This window comes from Dasypus novemcinctus, chromosome 3, assembly GCF_030445035.2.
Source record: "Dasypus novemcinctus isolate mDasNov1 chromosome 3, mDasNov1.1.hap2, whole genome shotgun sequence".
Taxonomy (NCBI): domain Eukaryota; kingdom Metazoa; phylum Chordata; class Mammalia; order Cingulata; family Dasypodidae; genus Dasypus; species Dasypus novemcinctus.
The window spans coordinates 104561912-104575321 of record NC_080675.1 but is presented as its reverse complement, the minus strand read 5'-3'; the positions used below and the strand labels follow the sequence as shown (position 1 = coordinate 104575321).

The 13410-nt window shown below is 38.2% G+C and overlaps 1 protein-coding gene across 2 annotated transcripts in view; it reads right to left on the bottom strand.

Moving 5' to 3' along the window:
* Positions 1-13410, bottom strand: part of FMN1 (formin 1) — a 451599-nt gene that overhangs the window by 370613 nt on the left and 67576 nt on the right. The window contains exon 4 of one of the 2 annotated variants that reach the window (XM_058293858.2): positions 13344-13397. The exons of the other annotated variant lie outside the window; for it this stretch is intronic. Coding sequence (XP_058149841.1) covers positions 13344-13397 — 54 coding nt within the window. The remainder of the gene's footprint in view (positions 1-13343; positions 13398-13410) is intronic. 2 annotated transcript variants of the gene reach the window in all.

Genomic DNA, 13410 nt, shown 5'->3' with positions numbered 1-13410 from the left:
AAAAAAAATTTGATCCTTGTCATTTACCAATAGTCAGAATAGTTGTGCCCTTTTTGGAACAAAAAGTAGCTTGGGAATCAGGACTTAAAGTATATGCCTAAGTCTGACTTGAGTACCATAATGACTGATTATTTTGTGCCTCTGCTCCCTCATTTTCAACTACAAATTCCAAGGTCAAACAGCAGAGAACTAGACCACATGGGAGCTTCAGTGTCATCTTCAAAATGCCAATATTACTTATGATGTTTTGGACTATTTATGACTTGAGAGTCCAAATGAGAGCAATTTATTCCCTCATTCTGAGTGGGTATCACGTTTATTTCCACATGTTATCCTGTGTCTATTATATTACTATCCCAATAAAGTACAGTTGACATGCATTACTTTCCTATTTTAAGAATTGAAGGAGGAAAAGAAAACAATGGAGCCACAAGAAAAAAATCTAACACTTAACTACGTCTTCAACATTAATTAATCCATTTATTCACCTAATAAATAGGTACTGCAAGCAAACAATCTGAATAAGACCTAGTCACTGTTTTCAAGAAGCTGACAGTCCAGTCAGCACAATAGACAGGCAAATAAAAGATAACAGGACATATTTAAGAAACCAGGAAAGGGTTTCTGAGAGCTATATAGCTAAGTATTACAGAAATACAAAAAATGCAAAATTGCCTTGCCAAAAGATTGAAGTGCAATGTTCTTAGTCATATGAAGAATTTGAAAACCCTGGCTTCTCCTCACCAAAAATGTGAATAAACTGAGAAGCCTGATTTATTCTAGTTATATTCCAATTTCTATTTATTTCTGTCCTTCTTAAAATACTGTTACATTCTCTAAGTTCAAATAACCAAGAAATTGTGTTTTTAAAGAAGAAAGGTACATATATATGTATATTACTATTGTTATTATTATATATAGGGGCAGGTGATATGTTGAAGATTGTTGGCCCAACAGAGCTAGCTATTTGGGGGAATTTGTGCTTTACCACAGACTTAGATTTCCAAGAAACATATGTCCCTTCTATGACTCTACACCCCAATGTCAACACATTGCTCCCTCCATTTGGCCTTTTGGGACCATTGAGATGGAATTACTTAATTAGAACTCTTTATGTTGCAAGTGACAGAAATCTGACTAAATTGCCTTAAGCAAAAGAGACTCTATTAGTTTGTATAACTACAAAGTTCAGGGTTACCAGCATAGCTGGATCCAGGGGCTCAAGTGATATCATAAGGAATCTCTCTGCCTCTCTTGATTATGCTTTCCTCTTGTGGTTTCAGGATGGCCACCACAGCTTCAGAATCATATTCTTGTGGCTTAGTAACCATGATTACTAAGAGAGTACCCGAACTTTTCCAGCAAAAGACCCTGGAATCACTCTCCATAGCATGATTTGGAAAATTTGCCACATTTGTAAAACCCAGAAATTAGCAACAAGACCTAACAGCACTCTTTTGAACAAAAGAGTTGTTCTTTTGTTATGATATGTTCTTTACACAGGATCAATTCAATACTAGAAGGAAAAGAAAGCACTTAATTTTTATTTTTCATTTTTTATATATAAATATATATCTATTTTTTTTAATTTGGGTTGGGAGGAACAAATTGTAATATCTTGCTTGCCACAAGGGCAAAGTTAAAAGGTGCCTTGTGCCACTCTTATCTTCTGAGCCTTTGACTCCTTTGAAATCACAGGTTGCGATTTAATGAGGTTAATTCCCTAGAATATACCAAGCCTCTGTTCAAGCCTACTTCTATCCTACCATGGAATTTTGGGATAAAGATTTAAAGGGACTGTGTTTCTCCTTTCACCCCCCAATCCCCAAAATAGAATGATACCTTACAATTAGATCATTTCAGGGAGGCCACAATGTATAGTGGAATGCAGATTTAATCCTTGATCCACACTTACTAGCAGTGAGCACTCAGTTTAAAGCAGGATAAACTCTAAGCCAAATTTTTATCATCTATAAAACGGAGGCAATAAATAATTTCTCTCAAAGATGCTGTAAGGTTTAGAGGTAATGCATAGTAAGCTGTCAATAAATGTTAGCTATTACTATTCAGGAAAATAAACTTGTTTCAAAATCCAATCTTAAAAAAAAATCCAATCCTGAAGATTAGTACTAATTAAAGAAATTTGGACTCCTCCTGGATCATAAGTACCAAGGCACTAGGACAGTACATGTGGACAATTATTTAAAGGAAATAGCTATTGGAGTTTACAAATTAGTAATGTTTGGTGTTTGAACAAACACTTCTCCAGTTATGATATCTAAATAATAAAATTTAAGAATAGAGTCCACAAATAGCCAGCTTTGGGGAAGTGGACATGGCTCAACTGATAGAGTGTCTGCCTACTATATGGAGGGTCCAGGGTTTGATATCCAGGGCCTCCTGCCCCATGTGGTGCTGACCCACGCGCAGAGCTGCCACGAGCAAGGAGTGCCATGCCATGCAGGGGAGCCCCTGCGTGAGGGTGCCCCACGCGCAAGAAGTGCACCCTGCAAGGAGAGCTGCCCTGCATGAAAAAAGCGCAGCCTGCCCAGGAGTGGTGCCTCACACACGGAGAGCTGACGTAGGAAGATGACACAACAAAAGAGAGATGCAGTTTCCTGGTGCTGCCAAGGGTGCACGCGCACACAGAAGAACACACAGCGAGTAGACAGAGCAGAAAATGGGGGTTAGGGAGGCAAAGGGGAGAGAAATAAATAAAAGAAATCTTTAAAAACAAAACAAAACAAATGGCCAACTTTGTATGGTGAAATTTTGTGAAAATCCCACAGTTTTGGTGAGAAATTTATCTCACAAAGTTAATGAGGCCTTATCAATATTTGAGTTTATCAAGGAAGTATTTCATTAATATTAAATCCCTAAATGTTTAACATCATAAATACAATTGATTATTTATATACTACTGAAAAAATACAAAATTTATTTCTAAAAATCATTTCCTTTTAATAATTCATGGCTAAAGGCTCTTCTTTGCAATAAGTCACTAAGCCAGGACTATGGCTTCTAAATATCTATATACAAGATAATAATAAAACCAACCTCACAGTGCAGTTGTGACAATCAGATGAGATATAACATACGTGAATGAGTTTTGGCAATGATAAAGCACTGTGTAAATGTTATGCTTTGCTGGCTGCAGCTGCCACAGCTGCTGACTAAAAGGAGTTTATGGTCATGAGAAGGATATATCCTCATTATAGAGATGGTGTGTGATTAAGTACCATGTGAAGAGACAGAGAGCCTTCTCCTAGACTTCAGGGGAGGATGAGATGGGCAGAGTGACCAAGAACCACCATGTATGCTGCATGATGCAAGTGAGGCTTCACAGATGGGCAAGAGCTGAATGGACAGGACGCAGGGCCACCATCGGCCAGCGGGCCAGAAGAACAGCATGGAGTACTCACAAATAACAAGGAGCCTTGAGGCACAGGGTTTGTGCAGGGAATCAGAGAGGGAGATAGAGCTCAGAAGAAAGCTAGGTACAGGTGGTGGAGAATCATTAAAAAAAGAAGTAACAATAGCCTATATATTATCAGATATTTTCAGGACAGGCCAACTCCACATCTATTCTTTTATTTGCTGAGTATTTATATTACTTACATTCAGTGTCATCAGATATCAACCTCCAAAACTCACTGAAAGTTTCTACAGATTTAGCCAAGGATTGTAACACTTCCCACTCTTCTGCAGTAGCTAGATAGAGAAAGGGAAGAGCAGGAAATGGGCTGAAAAGATAGAGCTAGCTACAAATCCCGGCAGAATGCCCAGAAAGGGAGGCAGCACAGAAGAGAGAAGAGAAGGCAATAAAAGAGAGATGCAGGCTGCAGGCAGGTTGGAGCAGAAACTAGGGCTAAGGGGGAAGACAAATGGCTAAAATAGCCAATTTACAACACCATAAATCTAAAATCTTCTGGATCTGCCTCCCTGGTGAGTCCTCCAGCTCTGAAACATTGGGAAGGAAAACTGACACCCATAAGTAATTGTGGCTGTGTAACTGTAAGTAGGATAAATGCTTCATCTTGATTAAAGGCAAGGTAGTTTCTGAGAAGGAACTATGCCCGGCTTACTCTGAAGAGAGGTTTATAAGATGTTATCATGGTTACATATGGGAGTTTGAGACAACTACAAATGCATGTTGCAAAAAGACATGTTAGTGTCTGCTAAAGATAAATGAGACAGGGTCCTGTTAATGAGGAGCAAGGAGAAGTTGTCACATCTTATGCTCCCTCAAATGGAGAGGCGGTCAGGCTGGACCTGTTTCCTTTTGGGATAATGATTCCAAATTGAACCAAATGGGGGAGCAGATGTATCTCAAGTGGTTGAGTGCCTACTTCCCATGTACAAGATCCTGGATTTCGTCCCTAGTACCTCCTAAAAACAAATAAATAAACAAACAAATGAAAAAACCAACTCTCATTAGGGAGTGGATGTAGCTCAGTGGTTGAGAACCTGCTTCCCATGTACAAGGTCCTGGGTTCAATCCCCAGTACCTCCTAAAAAAAAAAAAGAAAAGAACCAAATGTTGGGTGGATCATCATAACGCAACCACAGATATCCTTCCCTGCTAATTTTCAGAACAAAAATCACTCAAATAAGAAATGCTTTGGTTAATGCTCTTCTGAGTTCAATCTGAAGCCTAAAACCTCATAACCAACTTAATTCTGTCCTGAAGCCAACCCCTATTAATCACAGACTCAAAGAATAGGCCAGGACAATAAACTGGGTTAATAAGTGGACTCAGAACTAAGTATAAACAAGACAATAAAATTAGATCACTATCACTTACTAAATGAAAACCAAGTATAACTGTCTTTAGTAAACTGAAAACTGAAACAAGATTTTATGAACAATGGTGAACCTTTTAAAATAGAATACAAATCTATAAGTGTCCTAAAACTATTTAGTCAGGATAAAACTTGAAATAAATATATTTTCCAATCAAATCCAGCTCCATCCAAACCAAGCTTCCTTCTCATTCATTTTATCCAGCTCTGTCTTAGGGCTCTGAAACTCCCTCCTCTGTTGTGGGCAGTGCTGAGCCTGGGATAATTACAGGCCAGTTTTACTGTAATGATGTTTATGAGAACACTGATGGCACATCAACTGGCAGTGTCTGTGGAGAATGAGACATGACACATCCAAGACCCTATCCCTAGATCTTCCTGAAGAACTCTGTTGGCAAAAGAGAGGGTATCAAGGAAGAGACGGTGGCTGTGACTCCAAGGGATCTCACGCATCTGCTCATTGCACAGGAGGGTATGGAGAGAGAAGGGGAAAGGCAGCAACAGGGCTGGGGGAGGGGGAGAGGGAAAAGTGGCAGAACGCCCAGACTTGGAGACAGGTTGGGAGACTAGAAGAAAAAGCAGTAAAGGAGGGATGCAGGCTGCAGGCAGGTTGAAACATGAACCAGGAATAAAGCAGGGAAAGAAGGAGGATGAGGGAACATGAGACTGGGACCAGAAAAGAAGCATAACAAAAGTGGAATGGAGAAGCAGGGAACTAAACAACTTGCCCTGGAAAAAGAGAGCTTTTGCTTTGCTTTTTTTTTTATTTCAAAACATTTACTGAAGTATATTATTCATACTTGAACATACACGAACAATAAGTATATAGTAAAATTTGTAAACTTAACAAAACAAACATGCATGTCATTATATAGGACTCCCATTCATCACCCTACCACTAACACCTTGTATTGTTGTAAAACGTTTGTTACAAACTATGAAAGGGCATCGTCAAAATATTATTACTAACTATAGCCAAAATCTTACATTTGGGGTATTTTCCCCCAACTTAATTAATGACACCCTGTATTAGTATTACATACTTGTTATAGTTCATGAATGTTCTCATATTTGTTCTGTTAACCACAGTCCTACCACCACAAAATTCACTGTATTATACAGTCACATGCTTTCTATAATCCATTCAAAGTGTACACTCATTGGCTCTCATTTTCACAACAGAGTTGTGCTGTCATCACCTCAATTTTCGAATGTTTTCATTACTCCAAAAGGAAAAACCCCAATTGTTGTCCCTTAGAATTGATATAACATCTCCTTTGCCATTGCTACAATACATTACCTTTAACTATTATCAGTAAGTTACATCAGTTGGAATTTTCCTATATATCACCATATTCTTAATACTTTGTAAAAGAACATACTTATATTTATACTGTTATCCACAATCTTCATCCACCACCGAAATCACTAGGTTATACAGTCACTAGAATTTTCTTTAACTTCTTTTCAGTTGACATTTATGTCCACAGACTACCCATCAGCTACAATGTATATTTATACATTGTATATTTATACATTTATACAATATATATTTATACTGTAAATAAGACATGGTCCCTATTCTCCAGAGCTGGCAGTCTTGTAGGAGTCACTTGGAAGTAAACAGGCATTTAGTGTATGGCATGATCCATACTACAAAAGGGCAAGTCAGAGTGCTGGGGGGCATGTGGGAGAATGTATAACCCAATATTTGGTATATATGTGAGAGAGGGTCTCTAGGAAAACTTTAAAGGAAATGAAGTTTAAGCTGGAATCTAAAGGGAAATACCTCCAATTTCCATTTACCAACTGTCTTTACTTAATTCAAATTTCCTCCAATTCAGAAAACCTTCCTCTTGTGCCAGTCAGCTAAAATTACTCTACTAGCATCTACCATTTTGTTTCTATTTCCTTTATTTATGTTATCTATATATATCACTAAAGAGAAACAGAAGACTGTTCAGAACTCAAAATATTGCCCTACATTTATGTAATGATATATTTCAATGTACATAATACGTACACTTCAAAAACTAAATCCACATATACCTTTCAGATTATTAAATCTAGGAATTCAGATTGATGAAATATTTAAAACTGGAAGCAAAGATTTAGATGAAAAGTTATGTGCTGCACTGAAGTTTAAGATAGCAAAGACTGGCAAAACCTAAGAATGCAGCAAGAAAGGAGTAGTTTTAAAAATTAGGGTAAGTTCATACAATGGAATATATGCAAACATTGAAACTGATTTTAAGAAATTTTAATGAAATAGGAAAGTGCTGTGATATAATAAAGTTAATATCATTTTGTTAATATAAAAATGCATTTTTAAATTCCAAAATATTAAGTGGTTATTTCATATTTGTAGGGTTTGGGGCAGTTTTTATTTTTAGTTCTTAAAATAATTTGTGTTACCAATGCTTTCTTTAATACATACATAACCACACACACACACACACACACATATAAAGACATATTTACTTTTTCAATGAGGTAAAAAATTTTTTTTCCAAAAGGCTTGGGATATTACCTGATTCTTTCAACCACACTCGAGTTCTTTCAGTTTTTATAGCCAAATTACACACTTTAGCACTATCATTTATTAATAAGATGTGATAATTTTTTAAAATTATACTTGTACTAAGAAAATCGAGAGAGGTCTGGTTCTATCTCTTACTAGCTATGTTTCTTTAGTGGAGGTTACTCAAATTCTGACTCTCAGTTCCATTTTCTATAAAGCAAATAATTATTTGTGATGCCCCTTAGAAAGTAGGTGGGAGGATCAAATAAGTTAATGTCTGTGAAAGTACACTGCAAACGAGAAAGACCCATATTAAAATGAGGATAAGGATGGTTATTATTTTTATTGGCTTATGTGGCACTCCTTCTGAGCAAGTCAATGTTAGTTGAAGATGGAAATAAGTACTGAAAAACCTCTAATCCCAACTGGTTACCAATATATTTGCTTACTGCATGTCTAAGTGGCCCAGATCACTTTTAGGCAGGCTCTTATGGGGCAGGGATCATGTCACTTGTATATCCGACATGATTTCTCACAGATTGTGAGCTTAATATGTAATGTCAAGTGTACAGGTCAGGAAATAGCCTTCACAGACACATCTACCCCACTGTGAGTTTTATACAGAGAGAAGATAACATCATCGTAGACTACCTCCTTAAAGCAACCTGCCTGAACAGCCATGAGGGCAAGTCATCAGGAAACTGATGAGGAGGGCAGGTCACAGTACTGGAAAAGTATGAAAAATATAATTAATACTAACTAGGTAAGTGCCCTCTGGGGATAGTCCAGCCTCGAGTGACAGAAGTACCTCTAACAAACATGTTATTAAATGTTATTTAAATAAACAGATGTGAGAAAAGCTCTCTAAGATCCTGGATAAAAGATAATGATCAGATAGAGCATATTATCCGTATTTTCCCATGCCTGCATTGACCCCTTCTATAAGGAGGGAAGAATGGGGATAGGGATGTCCAGGTCCTGTGATGTGCCCTGAAATGACCCACGCCTTCCTCACCACCCAGGGCAATCTTTGAGACCAGGTAGACAAAGGACATGAAATAATATTTTTCACAGCTGGGCCAGAGGGAAAATCCAAGAACTTTGTTTTTCTTCCTATCTTTATCCCCATAACTAACTTGCAAACGCCTTCTGTCCTTCCCTCCTTCACCCCTCCTCCTCTCCCCCTGTCTCCCTCTTTTCTGGCAGTAAGTGCTTGTTTCAATTCTGATAATCTAAAATGTGAGCACTGCATATTTTCAACGAAACAGCACATTTCCAAAAATATTCTACAGGTTTGGCTTCCCCAGCTAGGACTTTAACAGTACTTCTTTAGCTCTCTTCAACACTTTGAATACCCTGTGCAGGAGAACTACATATTTCTTTGCTTTACCTTTTTTCTTTTAAATGGGACCTTGTCTTGATCCACCGTGATCTATCACCTTTATGAAACAATCACCTTGTCTCTTCTGGACCTCAGGTGTGAAAGAAGCAACTGTATGCCAAAAGGAGCTATTTCTTCCTAATGCAGCCACCTTATATCATTTGGAAAAGGAGCTCCAGATCAGGACTAGCATGGCAACATGCAGCAAAGCTTCATAAGCCATAGAAAAATGCTAGACCATTTGCCCTATTAATATTTTATACATATATGACACCCACAATACTCACACTTGCAAGCAGAGAGAAAAACTGCAAAAGGAGCATACAAACCTGCAGTTTCCCAGTCTGTCATTCTCCTTGGCATGGCATCAACCAAAAGAAGTTTCTGGAGAGCTGGTTTTCTGTTTTCTGGGAATACTTTTAATTTCCTTTGCTAATTCCAATCAGTAAACCACTTGACCTGTTCCACCACAGTTTCCAGCAACTCTCAGGTAGTGTCACTACCTGGACTTGCTTCTCTTTACACCCCCCACGTGTCTCTACCTTAACCCAACCTGGAGGATAAACTCAGAGGGGCTGTTAGTCTGTGTGTACACAGCCCCCTCTACTGGACAAAGCGCATGGGAACAGACACATCTGGGAAAGGATCACAGAATTCTGGAACAGAAAGGAGTATCACTGACCTCACCTCACTGGTGAGAAACTGAGGCCCAGAGAATCACAATGAATCAACAGAATCACGAAGAGAATTGGAGACAGGAGCACCGTGTCTTTCCACCTCCCATGTTAGGCGTCATCACACAGGAAAAACTCAATAGTTGAATGTCCTTCAATAGTTCAACTCAGAAGGAAGAGAGGACTATGTATCTGTGCTTACAGGAGTGTTTAGGTTATGAGTTAAGACACTCTCCAAGTTCTAACCATCTGTAAAAAAGGAGGGTGTTAGGGCTGAAAGAACACTGGGCTGGGAGTTAGATGACCTGGGCTCTAAGTCCCAGTTCTAGCATCTACCACCTGTGTGACTCTGGACAAGACAGGCTGGGCTTCCATTTCCCCATCTGTGGAGCAGAAGAGTTGGAACAGATGATCTCTAAGGGGACCTCTCACAATGAGTGGGACAAATACCGCAAACAAGAATGACCATTAACTGGAACACTGGAGACGGGCCCCCAAATCCTGGCTCTGTTAGCGACCAGCTCTACCCCTTAGAAAAGTCAAGTCATCTCCCTGAAACTCACCATAGGAAAAGGGATAGGGTGAGATAATTTTCTAGGTAGGAAGATGATCCCTTCTCAACCCCTACAATTCTATAATTACGACAAATGATAACTGTGAATATGGATGCTCTCTTCACAGGAGCATATTCATACACCTTTGGAGCAAAGTAGGAAGAATTAACCTTTCTACTTGTTTTGCAATGAGTATAACTGAGAGTAAATAAACCAAACTATTTGCTCACAATTCAGAAGAGTACAAGTAAACCCTTTTACTTCCAACCAGTGCTATGCATGAGACTTTTAGTTTAGCGTATCACCATCAAGCCACAAACCTTTTGTAAACCATGCCATGACCACTGCTTTACATGATGATTAGTGGACCTAATAAATCACCAAATGAGAGAATTCATTCCACTAGGCTTAAATGAGATTGTAGGAATCGACATAGAGTTTAAAAGAAGAGACACTATAATGGTAGAGGCCAAGCATGGCTAAGGAGGCCGTGGGGAAGAAGGGTGATGACCTAATCATTTTAAACTACCCAATAAACAACAATATAAACAAAAAGTATGCGTGTCATACAGATACAGTTTGAAGACAAGTTCTCTAGCTGCATTACCATCCTACCTTCCACCAGGCTGCCACTAGGCAGGAGTTCTAGAGCTGCTATTGACATAAGGGGAAACAGCAACAGTTTGGGATAGCTTAACAACTGCTTGTTGAACTACTAGCCACAAAGTCAAGTGGAAAGAGCACTGAACTGAGAAGAAAAAGAAAACTAAGGCCTTAGAAGTGTTGCTTAACCACTCTGACATTCAACTATCTCACCTTTCCTTTAAAACTTTAAAAATCAAAGAAAATAAATTTGAGTCACAATCTTTTGCAGCTAAAATAGTCGATAAATTTGAAATATTTTGATTACTGAGTTTTCATCTTCAAATTATCTTCCAATGTCCTTCATAATTTTGATCCCTCAAGAAATTAAGAAAAGTGTAAAAATGCAAATGAAGTCTATAAGTTTGAAATTATTTCTAAATAAAAAGTCTAAAGGGAAAAATTCAAATGAAGTGCTGCTTGACCTTCACACACTAAGATCAACAAGCACTTTAAATGTTTAATTGTAGAATTTGAGGATGTGTCCCCAAAATTTCTCTACCATTTTTTTTCCCCTGAAAGGCCAGTATAAAGATTTGAGAGCCTTTAGAATCCTGACCCCTTTTCTAGAGTTATCTTTTGTAGCAATGTAATACATCCCTAGAAATGAAGAGAATATTGATTTTAAATATTGGCACCAATTGTAACCCCTGAAGATGTAAAAGTCAGATACAATAACATAACCCAGTTTAAAAGGAGACTATCTGCTCTGTCAGTCTGCCTTTCCCAGTGCTGCTTCTCATTGGTTTCAAGTAGGAAAGATCCCTTTTACACCTGATAGAAGTATGCACTGTGCTTCTGAAATATGAGAAAAGCAGTTTCTCAGGAAGAAGGATGCCTCATGGCAGGGGTGAGTAAAGCATAAGAGACCAAAAGCTTAGGTGGTAAGACTTGTGGTCAAGAAATGCCTCTCTCCATTATAATGCCACTTGTATCAGTTAGGTTACTTCCCTAGAATTATGCAATATTCTTAAAATACATTATTTAAAACTGGATAGAATTATCACTATGCATTGTACACCAACAAAAACTTCCTATTCTATGAACCATAAAACCATGAAGCATTCTTTTCCCTATCACACTTATGCTCTGCTAACATATTATAACTTGCTGGATTACTTTTTTATTTTTTGGACCTCACTCTCAAATATAAGCACCATGAGTTCAGGGATTGATTTTTCTGGCTGCTGTATCCACTGAACCTAGAACAATGACTAATACTTGATAGGTATTCAATAAATATTTGTTAAATGAATTAATGACTTCCATGCTTGGCAGATACAAACACAAATAATGACAATGGCAGAACTATGTTTACAGACAAGGTTCAGAAAATGTCATTTCATGGCCACAGGTGTCTTTGCAGTATGGTATAAAGGGGAGGACAGGTGATCTAACAACGAAGTCCCTAAGTTAGTCTTTCCTTTCCTATCCTGGTTATGGCTTAGTTTCATTCTCATTCAAATTGAGATGATATAATCTGTTTCAGGGACAGAATTGTTAGGAATTGCGCAAACAGTACTTGATCTTGAAGAGGTTTAAATCCCTTGGAGAAATATGAAAAACACTTTTTTTTTGTCCATATAGACAAGGACAGAAACATTAGCACAATGATAAGAGATAGCTTCAAATAAGAATGGGAAGTGAATTCTCACTTCCTATGTCTATGCAATAGTTCAAGTTCTTGCTCCCTAATTTTATAACATGGGATTTCAAGATGAAAATATCAAAGCAAGTGCTTTTCCTGATAAACAATGTTCTAGTTATTTCCTCTTGAAAAGAGAAGTAAGGGTCATGTTAAGGGTTCCATAGATTTTTTTGGCTCCAAAATATATTATCAATCAAAGATAACCTTGTGCTAGTCAGTATAGCCCTATCAAAAGAATGTTTTCTCACTAATTTTTGTCACCTATTTTAAATTTCTTTTATCTGATACATTGAATGTAAGTCCCTTAAATGTTTTCTGGAACAAGACAGGGCATAAATAAGCGAAGCAGACAAAAATATATCCATCCACCTCACAAGGTTTCTTGTAAGGATATGAAGACAATGTATGTGAAAATTCCATGTAAGCAATAAGATTATATACCCAGAGATGTCATCATAGTTGGTGGTTCTTATCCACAGCTGTCTTTCAGCCAGTGTCACCAGAGCTGCCCCTGCCCCATTCCCTTGTTGCAATAGGACCCTTTATTCCTGCCACCACTCTGGCAGCTGGGCCGATCTTCCACATTTGCCTCTTCTAGCTGAATGGCAAGAAAATGGCAGGGGAAGTTCTGCAAGCTCGTATGTGTTTCTAAGAAGAAAAAAGAAACCAAACAAATGTAGTTCACCAAGAGTGGGTATGACAAGACTAATCTGTAAAGCCCCCAATTAATGAGCCTGAGGGACAGTGTTTAATGATATCACCAAGAAGTGTCCTGGCATCCATATTTCTTCCCAGGGGAAGATTCTGATTTCAGTTCAGATTCCATTCAAGAAATCACTTTTCCTTCCAAATGCAAGAAATATATTTCCTTGCAACACACAAAGTGAAATGCATGTACATTTCTTTACACAGGCCTTACAGAAACTAGCAGAGTCCAGGTACTACAGCCTCTTAAAATAACCTCTACCATATGGTTTACTCAACAGACTGCCTTACTGCCTTGGTTCCAGATTTTCACTACATTCCCTCTCAACAATGAACTAAGCCAAAGTAATGGAGAGATGAGGGACTATATTTGCAGTCAGTTAGAGGGGGGCTTGACTCCGGGTTCTGACACTTACTAGTTGAGTGACTTCGGTGATTTACTGCAATTCTCTGACTTTCCATTTCCTCATCTGTAAAATGGAG